This window comes from Lygodium microphyllum, chromosome 12 (assembly GCF_053477565.2).
Source record: "Lygodium microphyllum isolate KBCC chromosome 12, Lygodium_microphyllum_v1.1.10, whole genome shotgun sequence".
NCBI classification, from domain to species: Eukaryota; Viridiplantae; Streptophyta; class Polypodiopsida; order Schizaeales; family Lygodiaceae; genus Lygodium; species Lygodium microphyllum.
The window spans coordinates 62,856,869-62,883,304 of NC_141146.1; the positions used below are offsets into that span (position 1 = coordinate 62,856,869).

At 41.0% G+C, this 26,436-nt stretch overlaps 1 protein-coding gene across 1 annotated transcript in view; it reads left to right on the forward strand.

Annotated features, from left to right (window-relative positions):
* The window catches only part of LOC148027836 (fimbrin-2-like), an 84,746-nt gene that overhangs the window by 49,681 nt on the left and 8,629 nt on the right, over positions 1–26,436 (forward strand). The window contains exons 4-9 of the mRNA XM_087689549.1: positions 4,463–4,634; positions 4,818–4,856; positions 4,951–5,019; positions 5,113–5,229; positions 5,308–5,519; positions 5,618–5,773. Coding sequence (XP_087545675.1) covers positions 4,463–4,634; positions 4,818–4,856; positions 4,951–5,019; positions 5,113–5,229; positions 5,308–5,519; positions 5,618–5,773 — 765 coding nt within the window. The remainder of the gene's footprint in view (positions 1–4,462; positions 4,635–4,817; positions 4,857–4,950; positions 5,020–5,112; positions 5,230–5,307; positions 5,520–5,617; positions 5,774–26,436) is intronic.

The window sequence follows — 26,436 nt, forward strand, 5'->3', positions numbered from 1 at the left end:
GAACCATGTGAAGCTTGTATGATGGGCAAGCAACAGAGAAAGGCATTTCCACAAGAAAGCAAGAATAGAGCACAGGCTCCTCTAGAGTTAGTGCATGCTGACTTGTGTGGTAAGATGCCTACACAGGCCTTGGGGGGATCTTCTTATTTTATGTTGATTGTCGACGACTACAGTAGGAAGATGTGGGTGTACTTCCTTCGTGATAAGGCTCAAGATTTTGGTAAGTTTAAAGAATGGCTAATACCTGTTGAGAATGAAACAGGGAAAAGTGTGAAGAAGTTTAGAACAGATGGTGGTGGTGAGTTCAACTCAAAGGAGTCTGAAGGCTTTTGCAAGAGCAAAGGGATCAAGCGTCAATTGACGACGCCTCACACACCTCAGCAGAACGGTGTTGTGGAACGTAGGAATCGCACCATTGTGGAGATGGCAAGATGCATGCTAAAGGGCAAGGGATTGCCTAACCATTTTTGGGCTGAAGCTGTTAATACTGCAGTCTACATTCTAAATCAGAGCTATACAAAGGCTCTCAAGGGAAAAACACCTCATGAGGCTTACACTGGTAAGAAACCATCTGTCTCACATTTCAGAATTTTTGGATGTGAATGTTATGCACATGTTCCAGATGAGAAGAGAAACAAGTTACAACCAAAAAGCAGAAAATGTATCTTCTTGGGTTATAGTGATGAGCAGAAGGCTTACAAATTATATGACCAAGAGGAAAAGAAGATCATCGCGAGCCGTGATGTGGTGTTCAAGGAGGAGCCGCATACAGTGGAGGATGAGAAGGCAAGTTCTTCCACTTTATCATCAAGCGAAGAAGTAGTCCACTATGAACCTGTCCCGAGAGCTATCCCTATCCTTAAGGAGGAGGAAGCATCATCTTCAGATGATGAGGAAAAAGTTCACCAACCTGACATCACCCCACCGGAAAAGCCATTGCCCCGTTGGGTGAAGCAGCTCTATGACCACAATAATCCTATGCCTGCATCTGTTGAGTAGAAGGCAGACAGACCAAGGAGGTCTTAGAGAATAGAGAAGCAAAGGAGGGCTTCTGCTCACATAGTCAATATGGCCTTGATGGTTGAGTTTATGAGAGAAGTAAAGGAGCCAACTGACTTAGAAGAAGCACTTGCAGATCCATCATGGAAGGCTGCTATGCAGGCGGAGTATGACAGCATAATGAAGAATGACACTTGGGAGCTAGTGGATCGACCAGCAAAGCGGAAGGTTATTGGCACCAAGTGGATCTGGAAGGTAAGGTACAAGGCTGATGGTACCTTAGAAAAGTACAAAGCTGGACTGGTTGCCCAAGGATTTTCACAAGTTGAAGGGTTTGATTTTCAAGAGTCATTTGCTCCAACTGCCAGAATGACCACTATTCGCACGGTACTTGCAGTGGCTGCCCACAAGAAGTGGCCAGTGTACCAAATGGATGTTAAGTCAGCGTTCTTAAATGGTGACCTCAAGGAGAAGGTGTACGTGGCTTAGCCACCAGGGTTTGAGGCCCCCCATTGTGAGAACAAAGTGTGTAAACTGAAGAAGGCATTGTATGGGCTGAAACAAGCCCCCAGAGCATGGTACCAGCGGATAGATAGGTTATTTTTAAACCTAAACTTCAAAAGATGTGTCTCAGATGCTAACTTGTATGTTTACAGGGATGGTAAAAAGTCTGTAGTGATTGTTCTATATGTGGACGACCTTCTTATTACAGGTGACTATGAAGATATGATCAACCAAACTCGAAAGGCTTTGAGTTCTGAGTTTGAAATGACAGACTTGGGCTTGCTGCACTATTGTTTGGGGATTGAAGTCTGGCAAGAGCCAGAAAAGATCTTCATCTCTCAGAAGAAGTATGCATGGGAGATCTTGAAGGCATTTGGCATGACCGAGTGCAAGGAGATAGCTACACCTATGGAGGTGAATGCAAAGTTATCCGTCGAGGATACATCAGCACTAGCAGACATTGGGAGGTATAGGAGGTTGGTCGACAGTCTGATCTACTTGTGTAACACCAGACCAGATATCAGTTTTACTGTTGGTGTTTTGAGCAGGTTCTCAAACAAACCTCATGAGAGTCATTGGAAGGCTGGGATGCGGGTGCTCAGATACTTGAAGAAAACTCTTGACTATGGTATCACATACAGTTTCGGAACTTCTCTTGTGGGGAACTGTGACTCAGATTGAGCAGGAGACATTGATTCCAGGAAGTCAGTTTCTGGTTATTGTTTCTCTTTGAGTTCAGGATTTTTCTCTTGGATTAGTAAGAAGCAACCAACAGTGGCATTGTCTTCTACCGAAGCAGAGTACAAGGCAGCTTGTTTTGCTGCATGTGAGGCCGTATGGTTGAGAAGGATTCTATGGCATATGGGAGTGCAGGATGAAGAACCAACTGTGCTGAGATGTGACAATCAGAGTTGCATCGCCATTGTCAAAAATCTAGTGTTTCATGCACGCACCAAACATATAGAGATCCAGTATCACTATGTGCGTGATTTGATGGAGGATGGGATAGTGGAATTGGTCTACTGTCCAACAGAGGAGAATGGAGCAGATAACTTCACCAAAGCACTTACGAAGGATCTACTTCAAGTTCATCTTCAGAGACTGGGCATTGGGCCGAGGAGATAGTTCACCTATGGGTGGACATTGAGGGGGGGTGTTAGATATGATCAATGCCCCACCCTCATTAGGTGCTACCAATGATCCATGGTGCTCAAAGTTGTAAGGCCCCCATTATGAGGAGAAGCCAAGTGTGAGCCCGGACATTGGTGGAGTCCTGACTTGTATATCAGATGAGGTCTATGTGACCGGATGGCAAAAAGGTGACCATTGTGGGTCTAATCTTTGGGTTAGACGGAGAGGTTAAGTTGGTAGCAACTCGAGGCACATTGCATTGAGTTGCGTGGTAAGGGAGTTAAAAGGGGCCCCTATTGTGGGGTCCGGGGGCAGCGCCCCCGGCCCGATGGTAAAGGGAATATTCCCTAGCCGACTAGTGGAGGCTCATATGGTAGGTCAGTCAGCAGGCCGACCTAACGACCTTCGCAGGCTATAAAAGCTAAACCCCTTCGTAGCCATCACACACTCATCTTTCACCCAGTCAGAGTTGTTGTTTCAGCTAGCCTTAAGCTCTTCACCTATCTTTTGTCTAGATCGCCATCTAAGCTTCACACAGTGGAAGCGCATGGGTGGACAGAGCCATCTTTGTATCAGTTGTTTGAAGTTAAAAGAATTTACTGATTCTCCTCTTATCTGTTGTGTACTCTCTATCTCTTTCTCAGATTCTGTTCGCTACGCCGTGTAATATTTTACAAAAACTACCAATCACGTCGCGGTGCTACTTGAGGGGGGATAGTTGCTGTAGATAGAGGGAACAACTGGAGGGTGGGGGAAGCTGCTGTTTTTGGAAGGGGTTGTTGGACACCGCAGATGGAGGCAGTACGCCGGGGTTGGGGGGGACAGCTGGGCGGGGGGGTAGGGGATGGATAAGACGGTAGCAGACAGGGTGAACTGTCGGGGGTGGGGGCGAAAGACAGGCAGGCGGGGAGGGCGTTGGGGCGGGGGCGATATTGCAGGATATGGCCCGGGGGGGGGGGGGGGGCGAATTGTTGGGGCGGGGGCGAATTGCGAACTGTCGGGGCGAGGGCAAAAGGCGAACTGTCGGGGCAGGGGCGAAAGACGGGCAGGCGGGGAGGGCGTGGTTTGTCGGGGCGAGGGCAAAAGGCGAACTGTCGGGGCAGGGGCGAAAGACGGGCAGGCGGGGAGGGCGTGGTTTGTCGGGGCGGGGGCGATATGGCAGGATATGGCCCCGGGGGGGGGGGGGAGGAACTGTCGGGGCAGCGGTGAAAGACGGGCAGGCGGGGCGGGCTGTTGTGAGCCGTCGGGTAGGGGGGGGGGTGAGCTAACGAACGGGCGCGATTGATCTGGGGCGGGCATGATCAGACGGAGCGGGGGCAGTTTGCGACGTGACGGGCGTAGCTATTCTTCGTTGGCAGCGGCCGATTCCCCCGTCAACCATGCCACACCACACAAATTACATTGGGCATTGCCTAGAATTGGCAAATTCCAACACTCATATGCCAGCTGCCTAGTTATGATACACTGCAATATTTTTCAATGTATTCACATGAAATAACAGCCTTCAATGTGATTCCTTCCCTTTTGTCCCCTGATCCTTCGGCTGGCATGTGCTAATTTTAACCTATTTAGGATCTAGGTAAAGTTTTGTTTGAGGGAAGCTAGTTTGTTTTAATCGTCTTAATGCTTTGGTTAATGTGCAGGTACAAATGAATTAATCTTAATTGATGACTTCTAATTTGTTATTTATTCTAACTCTACAAGGGTGCTCTGTATGTGTGTGTTTGTACCATACATGTGTTTGCATACGTGTGTGTGGGGTATTTTCATCTTGTGCATTTCCTTGCCTTTGTGCTTGGGAGTTTAAACTTGCTTCATGCTTGTACAGCAAATTGATCAATGTGGCAGTACCAGGAACAATTGATGATCGAGCTCTTAATGTGAAGGAGAAGTTGAATATTTGGGAAAGAGTAGAAAATCACACACTTTGTCTCAACTCTGCAAAGGCAATAGGGTGTTCAGTGGTTAATATTGGAACTCAAGATCTGATGGAGGGGAGGGTAGGAGATTTTCTCTGCTTGACTTTCACATTTGTAATTTTGAAACATCAATTAGGAAGACTTCCATGGACTCGTGCTTTCTGATGCAACTTTTGTCATGTGCCTATTATTGTAGGTTTCAACATTCACTTAAAAGTTTTAATTGACGGGGGTTCTTTATTTCTTTCTGGATGTGAACTGCAGCCTCATCTTGTTCTTGGATTAATATCACAAATAGTTAAGGTACTTTATTGTTCTTGCTACCCAAGTCCTGACATGGTTTTCCTCCTCCATTTGAATCATGCTAATGTTTTATTTTTCCTTTTTCCCTTAACAGATACAATTGCTTGCAAATGTTAATCTTAAAGAAACACCTGAGCTTGTTGAGATGGTTAATGATACAGAGGTATGTGCGCTGCCTCATGTGTCTCACAATTATCTCATAATGACTGAAGTGATTGTAATTTTCTACTGAGTCTCTTATTGCTTATAATCTCAGGAGATAGAGGAGCTTCTGCATTTGCCAGCTGATAAGGTCTTACTTAGGTGGATGAATTATCACTTAACGAAATCTGGGTACAAGAAAGTCGTTTCTAATTTTTCATCTGATGTGAAGGTGAGCCATTATTTGATAGGAACTTCTGAGGTCAGAGTCAATGCACAAGGTGAACTGTGAGTAAAGTACTTGTTGCAGGATGGAGAAGCTTACACTATCCTTCTTCATGCCGTAGCTCCTGAAAGCTGCAATTTAACTCCTTTGGAAATAACGGATCCTCTGGAGAGAGCAAAAGGACTACTTGTTCAGGCAGACCAAATTGGTTGCCGGAAGTATCTCTCCCCTAGAGATATAGTTGAAGGTTCAACGAACTTAAATTTGGCTTTTGTGGCCAATTTGTTTCATGAAAGGTAGGCTAATTATGCAGTTAAGTATGCTAATCTTGCAGCTAAGCTCTCACAGTAGATGTAATGTGCGGACCACTTAAGAAGTAGCGCTTTTTTTCCAGGAATGGATTAACATTGGAAAACACAACTATTTCTTTTGCTGAGATGATCCAAGATGATGAACAAACATCCAGGGAGGAAAGAGCTTTTCGCATGTGGATCAATAGCCTTGGAATCTCTATCTATGTTAATAATCTGTTTGAGGATTTGCGAGATGGGTAAGTGTTGATGTTCATCCAGTCCTTTTGGGGCCTAAATGAAGGATTTGTTGCTGGAATCATTTTCTTGATTAAATTCCCACTTGATATGAATAGAAAGTTCATGATGCTTGTAATCATAAGCGTCTTATGCTGCTTCAGGGTTATTTTAGACACATGAGTTCCTTTAGTGAAGAGCATCGGTAATTTGGTCAGAGGGGTAGTGACCTATGATCTACATGAATAGTCAAAGAGCGCATTGGCTGTTGTGTCATCTTTTTTCTTTAAAATTATTCTTGGTGACTTGGGCCTTAGAGCTGGCTGCTCTAAGGAATAACTTAATTTGTGTGGTTACTGATGCATTCATGTCACAACACAACCAAAAGAAAAATACTTGCATGCTTCTTAATGTATTTGCATAGTCAATTATTTATTGAATCATAAGTAATAGATATCTAGAAAACTGCATTAGAGCTAGCTACTGATGAGTGGCTATAGGTTATGGTGGACCCATGTGCATGATGGATTCATGTCACAAAAAAAAAAAAAAAAAAACTTGTATCGATATAATTGATTTGCATAGTTAAGTATTTATTGAATTTGTTTCCTTTGTAAGTAATAGATATTAAGAAAATTTGCATAGTTGGCCATTAATGAGTTGTCACAAGTTATAGTGGAGCCACATGCATAATGGATTCATATCACAATACAACATTAAAAAACCTTATCTATTTTTTAATTAATTTGCATAGTCAATAACTTATTGAATTTGTTTCCTTTGTAAATAGTAGATATCTAGATAAGTTTATTAGAGCTTCCCACCAACGAGTGACCGCATGTTATGGTGGTTTCACATAGAGGTCCTTGACCTTACAGAAAGATAGTATACACTTTTACCCATATAACCTATTGGGTGCTTATAACTGTAACTCAAGCAGATAACGGAAAAAAGGTAATACACACTTTTACCTTTATGACCTATTGGGTGCTTGTGATCGTAACTCAAGTAGATGAGGGAAAAAATATAATACACACTTTTACCTTTATGGTCTATTTGGGCACTTGTGATTGTAAATCAAGCATATGAGGGTCAGACTTGTACACTTAGTGACTTGGAGTATGGGTTGGATTTACCAGAATAGATAATTACAATTAGCAAGATAACAATGTTAATAGAAAATTTGTACGATGTATATATAGGTTGAAAGTTCAGAATGCACATGCCTTTGCATTAAAAACTTAGAGGATACTAGGATTGCTTTTGTAATATACTCGAAAAGAGCTTTCAAATGATACCTACTGACAATTATAAGTTACTTGTTTTTAACCATTGCATTTTTTAGAGTTTCAATTGAAGAGTGCAATTCTATTTAAAGCCTTGGATGAGAATCAACATAGTTGTGAGCAACTGCTCAAACTAGAAAGAGTTGAGAAGCCTAAAGAATCCAAAGAAAGAAACATATCTTCTTTTAGAAGACAAATTCATAGAGATAAAAGAAGTCCATTGAGAAGCCCAACTACTTCAAGGAGACGAATTGGTTTTGAAAAAGAGATCCATTGAAAGAGTGCATGTTGAGGCTGTTACGAGAATGTGAAATGAACTTAATGATTGAATCAAACTTCACAAAGATTTTTATTTAAAATGAAATTTAATTCTGGTATCCCTATCTCTTGGCATGGTGACTATTGCACTGATAGTGAAGGATTTGATACAAGGGAATGCAGTGGATAAGTGTGCAGGTTATGTGGTACATGGCCAAGGCTAAAGAAACAAGATGCAACATGAAACTTTTATTGAATTAAAAGTTTGTAGCTTGGAATTAAGTTACATTGAAAGTTTTGCTTAGTAAGTAGCTTACCTAGGGCACTTAAGTTATTAAGTAGGCTTTGAGCTAAAGTTTCACCTAGTGAGCAACTCACTTATAATTAATGACTAAATTATTAATTAGCTCTTAATAAAAAACATGATATCATTAAGGAGTATTTGCTTACTCATTTGGAAAGCTTATCTTATCTATTTGGGGCTTCTTTTCTCTCGTTTGGAGTCAATCCAAGTTTGGAGAAAGCCACTTTTCTCTTTCTTGCTACAGAAAATTGCAAATTTCAGCCATGGAATGAGCTTATAGGATAGATGGAGTGCGGACATCAGTCAATGTTTCTTCACTTGGTATGGTGATTCCATTGCACAGCCTCGTAACTTCATATAGAACAAGGTATGCTATTGATTTTGAGCTAAATGTCCAGAAAACAAGTTATGACAGCATTATGGTCTGAGATCCGTTCTTCTTCAAGAGCTCAAGTCTAGTGCACTTTTTGCACAATAGAAAGCGACATTCTCACAGTTTCATCGCAAGAAACCCCCCTTGTTTATGAGAGGAATAGCCTCGCATTGCATGGGGACTATGCAAGAGAGTTATCTTAGCAAATGCTTCATGAAATTGGGTTCAAATGCTTGCTGTCATTTTTAGGGTTTGGTAGGCTAAAGTGTTCATTCGCAGTTTTGAACACTCTACGGTTTGTTGGAGACTAGCACTGAAGGTGTCAAGGCCATTGTGCACTTGTGGATCAGCTATGTCACAAGCAATTGTTGGAAGATAGCCATTTGTAACCAATTTCGAGCATATTTTAGTAATTTAAAAAAATATTGAAAGGAGTGTCAAGCTTTGGGGCCAAGAAGTGTCAATGTGTGGTGTAGAAGCACTTTAGCTCCAGTCGTGTGTGGAGTTTTCTTGCTGTATTTACTGTCAAGCTGAATTAAGTATTTGCTAAAATGTGGTTTACTGTCCTTTGGGCTTCCAAGGGCCGGTTTCATGGTTCATTGTTGGGACATCACCAACTTTTTGAAGGAGGTGGGCTTGTGGTCATCTAGAGGAGAAAAGACATACATTTTGGTTTGCTGTAATTCAGTTATGGCAAGGTTTACACTTGCTGAAAACAGTGTACAGCAAGGGGCAAATGGTAAAAGATGCCACACAACAATGGTAGTAGGAGTGAGGAACATGAATCCCCTCTTGAGAGGCACTCCACACATGGTTTTGAGTCTTCAAACACTGAAAATGCTTTATGACAGCGAGCAACAAATGTGATTGGTGAGGATGCAACTCAATCACATGTAATTCCACATGTCCAAGGTGCTTAGAAAGCAAATGCAATGTTTATGGCACAATTAGCAAATGCTGTTATGAACTTGCAACAATTAATTCAGCAACCTCAATTTGCTAAATTTATGCAGTCAGTTCTTGATGTCAAAGGGAAAAAAGTTGCTTTGCATTCTAAATGGCAAAGTGAGGTTCATGGGCAAACTTTTCAGCCAAAGGTATTGCATACACTTGCACATGTAATGCTAAATGTGTAGAGAACTCGACCTGAGTAGCGCGATCATCCATTATCTTCTCAATGGCTCACAAACACTTTTGAAGTGTATGTGACTATAGCTTGGCACAAATTGGATGCAATTCACTGTGCTGATTTGGAAGAGTACACAAACAAATTTTGGGCAGCTTTGTTGTTTGTTAGCTCTTTTCATGAGGTCACGATGGCTGATCAAATAAAGAGTTACTGTTGTGGTCTACCCAAAGAAATCTGTGACTATTGCACCAAGACAAAAGTGACCAGCATGGTACAATTGTCTGAAAATGCAAATACAACTCATGCATTAATGAAAGGACATGTCACAGGATTTAAGGGCATCAAAGATGCTTCAAAGGACAATGTTGAAAATAAGGGCAGCAAGATTGAATTTTTAGACAACAAGTTTAGATCCTCAAAAAAGGGTCAACATGCTGAAAATTGGTCAAAGTCATCCTTTCAAAAAGGCAAACAAGGCAAAAGGTCATTTGCCAGTGTTAAGAAAGTTGTTGAAAGAAAGGTATTTTGTGAGGCAAACAAATGTTGGAAGCATAAAATTTCCTGCTAGATTGTTATCCGATCTTGTTGGTGAGCAACCCAACATGGATGTTGCAGAGCTATGCCATGTATGGGGTAAAGTGAGGGATCAATATGCTTTAGTTTTCTTTGATGCAGGAGCTCGTGCCAACTTCATGTCCCCAAAATTGGGCATCTAAGTTAGGCATTAGAAATGATGAGATGGGTCCCATGGGTGAGGCTAGTTTGGCTTGTCTTGTACATGTACCAATTACCCCTATCATTGGAAAACTTCGGACTCATTTGTAGTCATGTGTGGATAGTAAAGATTCTCACATTATGCCATTGGGCTGCGATGTCTTATGGGCTCCGATGTCTTATTGGGTATTCCATGGTGTCATAAGAGTACATGCAATGACTGATATATATAATAGAAAAATTGCTCTGACTCATAATGGAAGGCAACATGTTTTTGATGTAAAGTTGAAGGGAGAGTCTATTCTATTCCTCTTGTGTCAGCTTTAGCAATTTCTTCAGTAATGAAAATTCATCTTTTTAGGTACTTAATTTTTGCAAAAGATATTAGTAAAGATGATGCATAGTTTAGTGTTTCAATGTTGAATGATGAGTGGAGAAAATTCTTAAAAGAATTTCAAGATTGTTTTTTTGACTCCCTACTTGGAGAATTACCACCTGAAAGGCTAGAGGATCATTCTATTGACCTTATGCCTAGTACCATGCCTCCAAACTAGCTGCCCTATAGAGTGAGTGCTACCCGACAATAGGAAATAATGAATTAGGTTAATGAGTTGTTTGAAAAAGAGTTGATTCAACCTAGTTGATCACCCTTTTGCTCACTTGTACTTGTGCAAAAAAAGCATGATTCATGGCGAATGTGTATTGATTACCACACCTTGAACAAAAAAACCATTAAAAATAAATTTTCTATATTGAGGATTGATGATATCATTGATCGGTTAGAGGAAAGTGCAATCTTTAGAAGAATAGACCTTAAAAGAGGGTATCATTAGATACATATAAGGCCAAAAGATGTGTACAAGATAGCTTTTAGGACCACTTTTGGATTATATGAGTTCTTGGTCATGCCATTTGGGCTTACAAATACACATTTGAGGTTTAGTTGCATGATGGATCAAATTTTTTGACCCTACAGGTCTTTCTTTGGCACATTCTTTGATGACATCAGTTTTTTTAAAGAATGAGGCAGAACATCAGATGAATTTGACCATTTTGTTTTAGGAACTTAGAAAACACAAGCTGGTTATTAATGCAAAAAAGAGCGAATTCTTCATGTCAGAGATTTACTTCTTAGGGCATATTGTCTCAAAAGATGTTAGAATGGATCCTGCAAAAGTGGAAGCAATATGTAGCTGGCCTCATTTGAGAACCTTGCATGATGTACATAGCTTTTTGGGGCTATGTTCGTACTATGTAAGGTTTATATGTCACTTTGTTGAAATTGCTTCACTCCATGTATTGCAGAAGAAGGGAGTTCCATTTACATGGGTTGATAAGGATATTGCAACATTCAAGAAGCTGAAAGAAAAGCTTACTTTGGATCGAATGTTGATCTTGCTAGATCTCCGAAAAGCTTTCATTGTTCAGTGTGATGCATGTGGAAATAGCATTGGTGGAGTTCTAATGCAAGAAGGCCATGTTATGGCATATGAGAGTAGAATTTTACAGGGTGTTGAGAAAAAATTGCAGGTTTATGAGAAAAAGAGTTGCTTGCTGTAATTCATGCTCTTTCCACTTGGAAACACTATCTACTAGGGACTGATTTTATTGTGCAAACAGATCATCAAACTTTGTGATATTTTTTGACTTAGAAGAGCTATCTGAGAAGCCTATGCAATGGCCAACTTATTATCCACGTTTCACTTTCAGATAGTGCATGTGGAGACTAAAAAAGAATGTTGTGGCTGATGCATTGTCTAGGAAACCACAGGTTTTAGCAGTGTCTACAACATATCATCATGAGTTAGATGAGATGAAGAAACAACATCTAGGGGATGAGAACTTTGCTAGAGTCTATGATGTGTTATCAAATGGTCAATACCATGAGCACTATACTCTTAGAGAGGGCTTTCTTATGATGCATGGTCAATTATATGTAACAAATAAGTTAAGGGTCAAGGTTATGATTGAAAATCATAAATCTTCGTATGCGAGGCATTGTGGCATTGATGCTACAATGAAAGCAATTGAGATTTTCTTTTATTGTCCATCTTTGAGACTTGATGTAGATCACTTTGTGTGCACATGCATTGTATGCCAAAAGGTCAAGTTTGATCGTGACAGAAGGCATCGGGTTTGTTGTAGTCTCTGCCTATTCCTGATAGACCTTGGGATAGTATAGCCATGGATTTTATCTTTGATCTTTCTAGGACCTATAGGGAATGATGGCATATGGACCATTAGATGCAGGTTTAGCAAACAAGCTCATTTCATTTCGGTGAGGAAAAAGATAATTGCGGATCACATGGCAAGATTGTTCATACAAAACATCTTTAAATATCATGGTATATCATAATCTATTATGAGTGATAGGAATTCTTGCATGACGAGTCTCTTTTGGAGAGACATTTTTGAGAATATGGGTATTTTGAAGAGGCAAATGCTATTTTGAGCATTAAGTTAGTTCTCTTATTTTTTTCATCCATAGACAGATGGGTATTTTGAAGAGGCAAATGCTATTGTTTTAGATCCTTTGAAATGCTATATATTTGAGCATAAAACGATATGAAAACAATTTTTGCCTCTTGTGGAATATGCTTACAACAACACAATGCACATTTCAATTGGGAAGGCATTGTTTGAGATTGGGAAGGGGGAAGAAAGTCCTACCCATTTTGCATACAAAAGATAAGATCTTTGAGGTTGACAAGTATGTCGAGAGTTTGGATGAAGCTTATGCTAAAGTAAAGATCGTTGAGGTCGACAAGTATGTCGAGAGTTTGGATGAAGCTTATGCTAAAGTAAAGATAGCTCTCCAAAAGACTTAAGCAAAACAAAAGAAAGTAATTGATCGTCACTGTAGAGCTTTGACATTTATAGAGGGTGATTGGGTCTTGTTGTGCTTTGAAAAGGCCAGGTTTAAAAAAAAAGGATAAATAGTGTCTTTTTTCTAAAGTCAGCATGAGGTATTATGGGCCTTGGCCCTTTCCAAGTGTCACAAAGAATCAATGAGTTGGCTTACGAGTTGAAGCTACCGAATCATTGGAAGATTCACAATGCTTTTCATGCGAGTCTTCTTAGGCCTTTCTATGGTGATGTGCATAATGATATTAGTAATGAGATGCAGCCAGGAGTTAAGAAACTTGATGAAATCTTGGCTCATGAGCAGATATTGGCACCTAAGAAAAGGAAGGTCAAGGAAAAAGTCTTATGCCGCTATTTGGTGAAGTTTCAGAATTATGCACCTCTTGATGCAAAATGGATGGAGGAGGAGGATTTCATAGAATCACCTCATTTGTTACAACTTTACCTTGATGCTTTTCAATTGGAGCTAACTGTGAAGAAATGCTCTAAATGCAAAAAGCATGAAACCAATCGTACGACAAAGCATAGACTGATAAACTCAGAATATAGTTAGGGTTAGTGTTAGGGTAACTCAAAGACAATGAACACAATGAATAATAAAGTGAATGAATGAGCAAACACACTATGTAGTGAATATTGAACCTTGAACTCTCATATCTTCGAGATCAAGCAAGAGGTTATGCGCTATAGACTGTGTCGTATTTCAAACGGATCCCAAATTGCAGCAAAGGCAGCCTCCGATTGGCGAACACCAGCAAGCATAGCCGAGGAAAACGATTCAGACGATAGTGCAGGAGAGAGAAATACTAAAAACGTAGATACTTGAGGAGAGAGAAAATCTGCACAATAGCTGTTAGGTGCAAACGTAGGAGATAGTGGTGAGAGAATGTCAAGGCGGTAGCTAGAAATCCTAAATGCAACATTCAGAGGAGAGAGAAGATGATGGCGATAGTTGCCGACAGGTAGCAACAATATCCAACTGTGGATGATAGCACATAACTATAGGCAATAGCTCCTAGAACGTGGCGACAGCAGCAAACGTGTGAAGAAGGCTAGAATCAAGCACCAGATGGTAGCAGGTGGCTAGTGGAAGTTTGACGGCGATGTCCTTTGCGAATGGGGTGTGGGCAGTAGAGTTATGGCTCTTGAAACCTGAAAAAATGAGATTGAGGGAGAGTGGTAAGCTAGATGCATATTTATAGAGAGCTTGGAGCACCCAAATTAGAGTTTTGTATGTGGGACATAGTAACTCTCTAGGATTTTGTTTCTTTTAAAATAATATATATTTTTCATTAATTAAGTGTGTTTTGGGGTTGTTCAAGTTAAACTAATGCATCTTTAGCTCAAGACATTTTCTTAGGCCCAAAACTAAGCCATGAGAAATAAGCCCTTGATATATATATTTTTATCCCAAGGCGTCCCATCCCAAAGTAGCTAGGGCATTGAGCAAAGGTTGTATGCCAGTTGCTCTCAGTGGTGGCCGACCAAGACTATAGAGGTGATGGTTATCTTACCAAGAGAGCCTAAGTGATCACTCTAGAGAGACTAGGGCATTGGACCAAGGGTGCATATCAGCTGCCCAAGGGCCTACCAAGTCTTGCAAAGGTGGATGGAATTAGCAATAGACTTTTTGATTTTTTTGATTTTTTTATAAAAAATTTGGATTTTAAAAAAACTTTTGGTATGATTTGTTCAAAAGATTTAGTATTAAGTGAAGGGTTCAAATTAGTTTTCATCCCATTGAGTTGATGTACTTTTGAAGTACGCAAATATAAGGATGGATAGCCCCATGACCTTCAAAAAATAAGCAATACAATCCCACATACTACTAAGTGCCTAGGGATTCCTAAGTGTGTGTGTGTGCCAATCATATGGAGAATATATGGAGAGAAAGACAAGACGGGTAAGCAAGCAAGATAAGTAAAGCCAGCATGCAAGCATAGGAAAAATAGTGCCTTTGAAGATTGTCATATGTAATGTCACAATTATGGTGGATCCAGAGTTGACCACTTCAAGGGTGACCGAAAAGAGAAAACTGCGCACATATGTATGTTTACATGAACAAAATATTGATGCATGTGGTAATGCAAATATTCATACTCATGTAGAATGCAATGCAACGGTGCCACTTGGACAAAGCCCTTGCTTTTACAATCATGTCATCTTTATAGTGTGGATGAAGCTACAAATGTCCATAATACATAGTACATGAGAAATAAATGTTTGAAAGTAAAAACCTGTAAACATTATTACTGTCTCTATCAAGGGAAGGAAACTGTCTCCTCTCAAACGGGAAGGAAAACTAAAAGAAAAGCACCCTCTTCTTGTCAATCTAAAGAAGTAGAGGAGGTTGTACTTAAGCTAATCCATGGTAGAAGATACATGAGAACCGGCTAGTTGACCTCCTTGGTTAAAATATCTATGTCACTTGATGGCACAAACTCTAGGTAAATGGCGCCTAGCTCAACTTGCTTGCTCTTTGGTAAAATGGTAGTAAATTGCCACGTGCCATGTCCGAGGGAAGATGATAGGATTGCCCACAAGAGTAGGGGCAATCTAGTTGTTGCAGTAGATAACTGTAGGTGACTCGTAAGGGAACTGAAGTGTAGTCAACAAGTTTCTTAGATAGATGGCCTTTGTAGTGCCATCGAAGAGAGCTCGATACTGCCGTGGAAGTTGCCACTATCTCTTGCTTATGGCTGGCCCAAGAGATGGGTATTCTGCCTAAGGTGTAGAGATAGCCTCTATGAGAATGTTGGGTGTTAAGATCTTGTGACGTATCAGAATTAGTGTACCTTTGCAAGCACAAACCATGTCCATAAGTTAGTCCAAAATTATAGATACATCTTAAATATCTTAACACACGAAGACGAGCAATCCAATGAGACATTCTAGGTGCATTAAAATATTGACTAAGCAAACCAATTGAGAATGCAAAATTTGGCCTAGTATGAATCAATAGTACAATAGGTATGAGTATCAAAAGGCGGACTCAAGGTATCCTTGTATAGATGGATAGTGGGATCTAGAGGTGTGGCTACTTGCCGTGTCTGATCAATGCAATACTGTTTCACCAACTGTAGGGTGTACTTTTGCTAGGATAGAAAGATAGTTCCCTTGAATCTAATAATCTCCATTCCCAAGAATTAAGACAACTATCCTAAATTTGTCATCTCAAAGGTAGCGCAAAGCTATACCTTAATATCTGCTAGTGCCGCCCACAGAATTTGAGCTAGTGAGTAGTATATTATCAACATATAGTAGGATATAGTTGAGCCCCACGCTAGTGGTGCATTTGTATAGATTTGGATCATAGGGGATATAATGGTATCCATCAGTCCGTAAGAACTCGTCCGTCTTGTGGTACCAAGACCTCGGCGCTTGTTTCAATCCATAAAGAGTTTTGCACAAGTGAAATACCATAGTTGTCAGGTACGAAAGGTACAGTACGGTACTGTATGATAAAATACGGTACTAATTGGTACCTTATGATTTTACAAGGTACGGTACGATATTAGTACGAAAAAAAATTAAGACCTTTTAAATAACAAAAACCATAAATCATTAAATGATAGATCATAGAATACATGTTTAAAGTGGAAATAGCCATTTCATTACAGAATAAGATGAATATATGAGGGTGACCATCGTGGTCGCATGGGCTATGCAAAACATGCGATACAACTACAGTCTAGTATATTTGATACAGAAAAAAGAGAGACCTATGTCATATGAATGATGAATCTATGATGAGGCATCATTATCATCATCATCATCATCATCATCAGAACCATCTGAGTGCTCATTAAGAGAGTCTGAAGATGACTCCTCGGCATCCGATGATGAGACACACTCATACTCATCCTCACTGATAAGGTTACCATCATCATCAAATGATGGCTCCCTAGGTGGCGGCTGTGTAGGCAAGGGGGGGATGTCATTATGAGGCACAGGATGTGAGCTACTAGAGCCCTGCCTTACATATGTCTGCAAGCCACTTGAACCACCCCTCCTCGATGATGGAGAGCATCGAATGACCATGCCTCTGCTACCACCTACTTGAACTTCTCGCCCACGAGCACGCTGACTGCGAGTGTCATGAGTATGTGTTGCTATAAGCTCTCTATAGAGCTCTGCAAAAATCAACTCCTTCTCCTTGTCCATCTCCTTATGTATACTCGGAAGAGTGTGGCCCGTCAACTTGAATGTATCCACATTCACCTACACAATGCAGTGATGCACGTAAGATTGATCATTGTAAATGCTAAAGTCTAAATCGTAAAGTATAAAGTTTAAACTTCAAACTTCAAAGTTTAAAAGTTAAAACAACAAATTTTAAATGTTATGGTTAAGTGTTTAAACTTTACCTACTTCGGACTACCCATGCTCATCATAGTCCTCATGATGCGTAAGTTAGTGCATCAATAGACTAGCTGCTCTAACTGTCGTGTGCTAAGCCGATTGCTAATCTTTGTGTGAATGAGAGAATAGACACTCCAGTTTCTCTCACATGCACTTGAAGAGCAATCTTGGGCAAGGACCCTTGTGGCTGAGGGCTGAAGGGTCTCCAGTGCGTATCCAAAGTTTTGCCACCAAAATAAAGGCTTCACAAGTGTCTCTCTCCTCCAACAAGTGGGAGAAGCAAAAGCCACATGCCCTCTTTGATCTGCATAGCATCCTAGCTCCTCTAGCACTGCATTGTGGTCATCAATAGGGACCACACGAGTCAAATAAGCAAGCTGGTCTGAACGGAACTCTCTATCATCCATGACTGCCGGTGACTTATAGGCCGGATGTATCAATGCGGCAAAACCATGACGGGCTTATGCAACCATGCCCATCTTCTCTCTGCTATCTCTAAAATATGTGCACGTTGTGTCTCTGTGATCACTGTATAAGCACATGTCTCCACCAATGTTGCTCTAAAGAAGTGAACGAGAAAGCCCATGGTGGACCCCTCGCAATCACTCATATGTAACACCCTATAAAAGGGAGTCATGGCAATGACAATGATACGGACTTTTTGCCAAAACTGCTCATTAAGGCACAAGCGCTGCATGGCTTTGGCCTCGTTTGTCTCATGCTCATCCCACTCATTCCATAGAGTGGACACCACTGTTTGGCGCAAGGCAGACCGCACCTCATAAAGACGCTCCAGCAATAACCACATGTAAGCAAAGCGAGTTGAAAAAGGCTTCTTCAACTCCAGTGTGCTATGCTCACGATACATCGCAAGCACCTTTACCTTACCGTGAAGAATGTGACAATTGATGTAGCTTTGCAAACCACCCTTTTCATCCACTTGAGCTTCCCAATGTCCTCCATGAGCAAGTCCAAACATTGACTTGCACATGGAGTCCACATAATTGTAGGGAACTCGGCCTCAAGCAAATGGCCCATGCATTGACAATTCGATGCATTGTCGGTAACAACTTGCACCACATTTGAGGGGCCCACCTACAACCACAATTCATAAATTACAAGTTATGTATAAATCAAATTTCAATTATGAATCATGATATTATCATAATGAAAGAAAGTGAAATAAATTTAAAACACAAATTGCAATGTTTACCTCAATGATAGCTTGTCGAATGTGGCAGTAGATGAATGTGCCCGTCGTTTTTCTCCCTCTCTTGCCGATATCTATGGCCCGCAAAAAGTAAGTGCCGAGTGGACATTAGACGAGTATGTTGATGATGCCCTCGTTTCTTAGGATCACTCCATTTGTCAGTGAGAATGGAGCAACTATATTTTATCCATGTGGCCCGAATAGGATCAAGGGCCTTATCAATCCTCTCATTCTCTTCATCAATCTTTCTTGTTCTCGTGTTGTTGTATTTGACACCGGTCCATTCTTCACATGGACCCACATTGGCAATGGCTTTTATCATCTTCTTCCATTGCTCTTGCTTTAGGACATTGAATGCAAGACTGCACTCAATCACCGTGCGTGCAATTTCAATGTCTGCAAGTCGTCGTCTTTCTCTAAGAAAGGCAATCGATCCACGCACATGATTGAGAGCTTGAGAGAAAGAGGATTGTCTCTCCGGTACCGCATGAGCCTCCACTCTTTGTCATTTACTGGAGCTAGATGCGGATGTGGAGCCCCCACCACCAATGGTAGAGGTCTCTCTTGCATCGGTTAAAGATACGTCCACATTGGATACTTTCTCGTTAGTAGGTATAGGAGTTGGTACCGATAAGCCATTTCCTCCTCCTCTTATGGATCCTCCTCTCATCTTGGCAAGAATCTCCTCCGCAATGTTTTGAGGGATCTCCTTGCATGGAGCAACTTGGCCCCCCGTCTTGGAAAGATGTTGGAGAAGCTAAGTTGCACTACTTGTATAGCGCTTCCTGTAATACTTGCATGTCCAATGGTGGGAGTTGGACTTCTTTGTGTCCCTCTCCACACGGATCGTATGCAAATTGAAGGCCGAGAGAGAGAGAGAGAGAGAGAGAGAGAGAGAGAGAGAGAGAGAGAGAGAGAGAGAGAGAGAGAGATTAATGTCTACATAAGGCCAATGTGGCCTATGAGACAAAATCCAGAGTACATCCATGTCTAGTGTCATCTCATCAGTAAGGTAAAGATAACATTACAAATAAGTGGGTGGCCTATGAAACAATACTGAAAATAACTATATGATGGGACTATACTAGGGTTGAACCATGTGTAGTGTTATTCCATCAATAGAAAAGAAAAGGAAAGGAAAGGAGAACCAGATCTGATAGAACCATCTACAAAAGTGTGGTGGGGACTATGGGGTGTAGGTGATCTCAAGATTTGCACATGATCTCAGCTATGATGTGGTCCCTAGCTACTTCACTGATATGTCCGGTGGTGAGTCTACGGTGTCTCGCGATAATGCCTCTAATCTGATTGTGGTGTGGCCTCCTCGGACATGGTCCTGGTAGACGGGGTGGTCGTGCTCGACAAAGGGAAGTGGCTCTATCCAATGTGACACCACGGTGTGACCTGTAAGATGTCTGGCGGGGTGGCTTTGTCTCTGCTAGGTTGGTAGTGTCAGTAGGGTCGGCTCTGTAGAAGAAGTCTGTCACCGCTCTCTGTGTGTGTCCTTCTGGGTGAGCTGGCCTCCTGTCTCATAGTAGTGCAGTTCAGCGCCTCTCGAGCTCCAGGAGGAAAAGACCTAGGCATCTCTGGTTCTCGTACTCCATGACGAGACGAAGGGGTCCAAATCCATCACGGAAGAGGTAGTGGTACTGTCCTCGTATGTCATAGTATACTGTGCATCTGCATATGTAGTGCTCCTCTGCCTCAGGCTCTCGACCACAGAGCTGGCAAGTCCTATCCTCTGCTAGGGTATTTGTCCATCTACCTGTCTCCATCTGAAGCCTATGTGAGGAGGTGCGAATCTGTTCGATAGCAACCCGTACTCTATGGGAGAGATGAGTGTCCATATATGCTGGCCGAATAGTGAAACCATCATTTGAGAGACACAAGAAATGATTCCTGTAGAACTCCATCCTTGATCCTAGAGGGAGTGGTGGATGGATCCATGTCCGCAAGAGAGAGAGAGAGAGAGAGAGAGAGAGAGAGAGAGAGAGAGAGAGAGAGAGAGATGCTTGAGTCTAGACTCTTAAAAGTTGAAAGGGAGGGAGACTCGAGAGGCCCGAGGGTTGGGGTAAAGTTGAAAGAGCAAGAGTGAGAGAGAGGGAATAAGAGACGAGAATGGAAAATGCTTTGATAGGATGCAGGATAGAGGGAATGGGAGATGAGATTTGAGAATGGCAAATGCTTCAATAGGGTGTGGGAAAGAGGGGATGGGAGGTGAGATTCGAGAATGACAAATCACAAGTCCATTCAAGAATCAAGATCCAAGAGAGGAAGATGAGAATGGTAACTTGTAAGTGCTTGCTGAATTGGTATGGAAGCATGGAGCCTTGGAGAAGAGCACCTTTTGTAGATGAGAGAAGGGTCAAAGCTCAAAGTTCAAACAGTCAAAGAGAGAAGGAATCCAAAGAGAGGGCTGCAGTTTGCAAGTTGGAAGGAATCCAAAGAGGAGCACCTTTTGCATGGCTGGAAATTGGAATTTGGAAAAGGGAGTGGGGTGAGATATCCAAGGTCACCCCCCTAAAAAGCGCAACAGTGCACGAAACGTGGGACGCAGGGGCACAGGGGCATAGGAAACACGGAATGAGGATGCGCATGCGAGGTAGCCAAAGCGTGCCAATTTTAATGTTTGTATGAAATCGTACGAATTCGTACCATACGGTACTATACGGATCGTACCGTACGGAGGCAACTATGTGAAATACCTTGTTTTGGTCAGTGGAAGAAACGCTAGGGGCTGCTCCACATAGACTTCTCGAAAAAACCATTCAGAAAGACACTTTTGATGTTCATCTGATAGGTTGGCCAATTGTGGTGAGTGGTGAGTACAATCAACACATGAAATGATATTAACCGAGCAGTAGGTGCGAAGGTTTCTTAATAGTCAATGCTTTTCTTTTGCCTGAAACCTTGCACTACAAGACGAGCCTTATATTTGTTTTAAGTACCATCATCCTTTAGCTTGGTCCTAAAGATCCACTTCGTCTTGATGATCTTCTTGTGACTAGGATGATCCACCAAGGTCCAAGTTTCATTTCAGTTAATACTGTCCAGTTCCTTTTCCATGGCCTCACGCCATAGAGGGTCTTGGAGAGTCTCTTTCCAATTGTGTCTTAGAATGTGTAATGTAATCAGGTGTAAATAGCGATGTATGTGAAGCAAGAGGGGCGAGCCGAGCAGACCTTCTAAGGCCTTCCGAAGTGAGATTCAGTCAAAGGATCCCCAAATCTTGCAAGGTTTGTTGGTAGTAGCAAGGTAATGGGTAGTAGACTTGGCTTAGTAGACACGATCTCAAATGATATGAGCGAAGGTGAGGACGAAGAGTCTAGTGGAGAGGACTGCATGATGTCCCTCTCATCAAAGATGACATCTCTCCTAACGATCACATTGTGCGTCTGAGAATCGGACAGACGATAGGCTTTTGCTTCAGAAGAATAGCCCACAAAAATCAGGAGATCTACTCTAGGGTAAGCTTTCCTATATTGTTACATCAGGAGTGTGCATATAAGCATGACTATCAAATACTTTGAAGTGATAAATAATAGACTGAGAGCCAAAAAATCCATTGTATAGGCACTTAGGGAGCTTCGCGGTGAACAACATAGTGTGTGCCATATTTAGAACAGTCCGATTCTTATGCTGTACAACTTCATTCTGAGCAGATGAGTTGGTAGAGTTGAGCTGGCATGCAATGCCCTACTCTTGTAGAAACTCACAGAACTCGTGGGAGATAAATTCGCCACTAGAATCACTCCTCATTATATCCATACGACGACCAGTCTAGTTATGAACTAGTAACACCCAAGCGTTGAGAGAAGTAAAGTTATCGAACTTGTGCTTGAGGAAGTACACCCACATGTATCTGGAGAAATCATCCACTATAAAAAAGAAGTATAGTGCGCCATTTAAGGCAGCAGTGGATGTGGGACCACAAAGATCTGCATGAATGAGCCTAAGTAGTTCCATAGCACGAGTGATAGACTACTGAGGAAAGGGTGTATGATGCTGCTTACCTAGCTGATATGCTTTACAAACCTCACGAGATAGTTTTAGGCGAGGAAGGCCCTCAAGCATCCCCTAATGCAACAACTCATAGAGAGAGTCGTAGCAAATGTCCACGCGAAATGCCAAAGATGCTCAGAGTTTGTAGACTCCTATGTAGTGGCCAAAGCTTGGAAGCAATGGAACTCCAAATCATCGTCCAATCGGCTAGGTAATAAAGTAGGTCATGTGGTAAAGGTCATTAGCGGTGAGCAATTACTAAACTAGTCTAAGAGCCTAGGACCTGGATTGTGGTCACTGTGAAGAAAATTGATCGTCTCAATTGGCAAAGTTGTTGAACGGATAATAAGTTCACCCCAAGCTAGGGGATACGATAGATATCATCCAACGAAGCAAGATTTGGACCTAGGTCAGTGGGAAAACTAATGCGACCCTTGGCCCAAATTGTGATTGAGTTATTTCCTATACGGATACTCTTGACTGTAGGGGCTTCGAAAATAAAAATGTCCGCTCTAGGAGTCATGTGATGGGTAGCTTCACTGTCCATAAGCCAAACATATATTGACATGCTCGACGGTGAGAAGTGGGTCTATGCAGACACCTCATGAGGAGGCAACTCGTAGATGTGAACGAGACTTGCATCGGATGTCTCTAAGGAGACGACATGGACCTTTGTAGACTAATCAAACAAACCCTTTGAAGTTGAGTAGTTCACCGACTATGATGATGGACCGGTGGTAGTGTGGGTTTGGCCTCTCCACTACCCTTGCAAAGGGGGAGTTAGCTTCACCCGGTTCGTGTGTACTCAACAGAACAGAATCAGGACTTCCGTCTGGAGGATTATCTTACCAACATTTCTTCTACTTTCTTCTTTTCAACGTCTCTGAATTTAGCTTTGATTCCACTACAGAGAGGTTAGTTCTAAAGGTATCAAAATTCATTCTTCTGAGGATCCATAGTGCCATTGTCTTGATAGTACCAACTTCGGAGGGTTTCAATAGCATAGGTTGTGAAAAACACACACTGTCTATTAACTTCCAATGGGTTGCCAATTGGACAAATAGAAGGTTGTCAGTGCACCAAGCAGTCCACATATCTTGCTGTTGAGTATCCACCCGAACAAATTCCAACTCTTTTCCTTCTTATTTTTGTGAACTTCAACTGACCACGACTTTTAAAACTTCTCCACAATCTCCCACTTGATGATGTCTGGAAATTCTTCAATGAAGGCCAAATCTCCCATGGATGGTCATTTTCTCTATTTCTGCTTCTCTTTTCAATTTTGTAGGAAATAATTTTCTGTAGTTTTAGAAGACAGTGGAATCAGTATGTCACATAGAGCCCGAATCAAGATAGTGACATTCTTCCGCCATTGAGGAATGCATTTATTGTAGAAAGTGGCTTTAGCAATGAAGTTCTTCAATTCTTCAATAGTATCAGGGATTCTCCAATCTTCCATTACTTTTCTTCCTCTTCAACAGTGCCATTTTTTTTCATTTTCAGCCTCTGTTGGTGCTTGTTGATGGCAGTTTTTCCTAGCTTGCATAACAAATCTTAACAAGTCTTCATGCAACATCATAGCAAGAATCTCCCATGGCTTTATTTTCAACAAAATTGATCGTATTTTTCATATATTCTTCTTAGAATCCATCAAAAGAACAAGAGAACACAAAAGAATACTTCACTTTGAATATAATTTTATCACATAGATTTCATCTTCAAATTCTTCATAGTTCTCTCTCACACTCTCTCACTCATAGATACATTGTTTTGCATGGAAAATTGACGCTCTCTCATACACAGTCACTCTCACTAATGCTCTCTTGCAATAGTACATTGGAATAATGAAGAATAACACTCCATATCCCTCTTTGGTTGTGGATATCCCTTCTAAGAGGTCTGTTTGATATGAAGAGTCACAAAGCCACTACAGTGTTTTCTCGTAGCTCAACGGTGTCATTGCCACTTTAGCCTTTACTTGAGCCTTTAGCAGCTACTTATTCCACTTCTTTGAGCTATTTTGAACTTGCATTCTTTCTCTTTCAAGATTACAAAACATTCATAAGCTAAACATTCGTTCCACAAAATATTCATAGAGGCAAATAGAACAAAAACAGAACAAAGATAGAAGCTCAACAGAAAGTTTACAGTATCATATAGAAGGTCATCAAAAAGCATTCAGCTCAAATAAAACCATTCAAAACTATCAAGTATTATTCAATAAACTTTAAAACATCCTTAAACTCCATCAATCATCATTCCAACCTCTCATACAAAAAGAAATCAAAACAAAACAGAAGCTAAACAAAACCAATCAAAACCTATCAGGTACTCATCAGAATCTTTCAGCACATCATATCTTCATTGAAAAACATCATTGAGTTTCTCAAACCTATTCAACCCTTTCCAAAACTCTCTCAAACACTTCCAAACCAATCAATCATAATTTAAATCATACAAAAATCACCCACAAATCCAACAAAAAACAGCCAAAAACATAGTCATATCAACCCTAAACAAAGATGCTAAGATCCAATCTTAGGAGAGAAGATACAATCTTTTTCTCCATGCTGATGGAGGCAATACTCACTAAGGGAAGAACCAAAAAACCATATCTTCAGCCTAGTTAGGAGTAGTACATACCTGCAATGTTAGTCTTGAACTGAAATGCAAAACCTAACATGTAAGTAGAACCGACATACCAACTATTTTATATTGAGATGCTTTTGCTAAAGTGAAAATAATAAATCTAAGTGAGCATGATTGCAATGGAAGTAAATGAAAAAGTAAGTGATTAAGTGTGTAGTAAAAGATTATAATAAAAAGATGTGGAGGCATGGCTAAGTGTATGCTAGCCTAAAGGTCTATTAAATACGCAGATCTAGAGAATGGCAGGAGTTATGGAGGATGGAAGATAAGACAAGAATCATGTTGACATAGACAAGGAGATACTAACTATTACACAAGTGAATTAGGTTCCAAGATGGAAGCTTGGACTTATAAAGACAATCTTGTGTAATGGACTGACAAAGACAAAACACTTAACTGAAAGTACAAAGCATCATAACATTGTATTCATTCTATATGAAAAGTGGTAGTCAAGTACAATACTTTATAGTTGTTGGATGGCTACAGTTTTTCTCTCTGTGCATATGGGATTTAGTCTGCCTGCATGTCCTAAGCCGAGAACTGTCTCATACAAAGAGGCTACAATAGGTGTGATTGCAAATATCTCAATACCCCTCCTTAATCACAATCAGAAAGTACAAAGTGTGTAGAGGCTTTAGTGAAAGTAACACTTGCAAAGTGTGGGCATACCATAAACATGGCAAAACACCAGAGGTTGTCGCAGAAAAGGCTAAGTGTGGGTACCATAAACATGATGGTCATCTAGAGGCTGTAGCAAGGGCCTTACAGAGGCTATAGTACAAGGTTACATGAGGAGTTTACAAGCTTATGATAAAGACATTTAGGCTAGGCAATACAAGGCTAAAAAAGTTAGTAGAAAATAGGATTAAGGACCGTGAGGCCCTTGCGGTTTTTAGCATTTCTTTTGACATAGATCTTCAATTCATTGCAGTTTTTCTTGTCTAGCTTCCTGTACTTGTACTTCACTTTGTTTGCCACTTCAAAGTCTTCATGATTTTTATGCTTCTTCTTATTCTTTTTCTCTTTGATCTTTTGGTCCTCTTGATCTGCTTCTTCATTGACTTTGCTTGCACCAGTTGTATCAGTCTTTATGTCCATGTTCCCCTCGAGCAAAGGTATCATTGTCTTTGAGGCAGCAGAAATATCTTCAAAATCTTCAAATAAATTCATTGATTGCTATTCAAAACAAGTAAATCCATCCATCCCTGCAAGCGGAATAAACAAGTCTTCCTTGTAGTTGAATTGAGCAACAAAAGTAATGTTACTCTTCATGAGAAGCATCTTCATAAAAGACTTGATTTTGGTCATTCCCATGATGGAAATTAGCTTCAAATGACTGAGAATGACCAGCAATGAGTTGATCTTTGTATGTGTCAAAAGACACAAGCAATGGCAGTGAAGTATCAAAAGATACTAGTTTGAAATTTGATGTTTGTTGCTTGAGTTTGACTTGATGATCTTAAAAAACTCTTCATAGCTTCCCCTCCTTGCTGATTTGATAGTTGAATACTTGCTGAAAACTTCAGATTAGAGT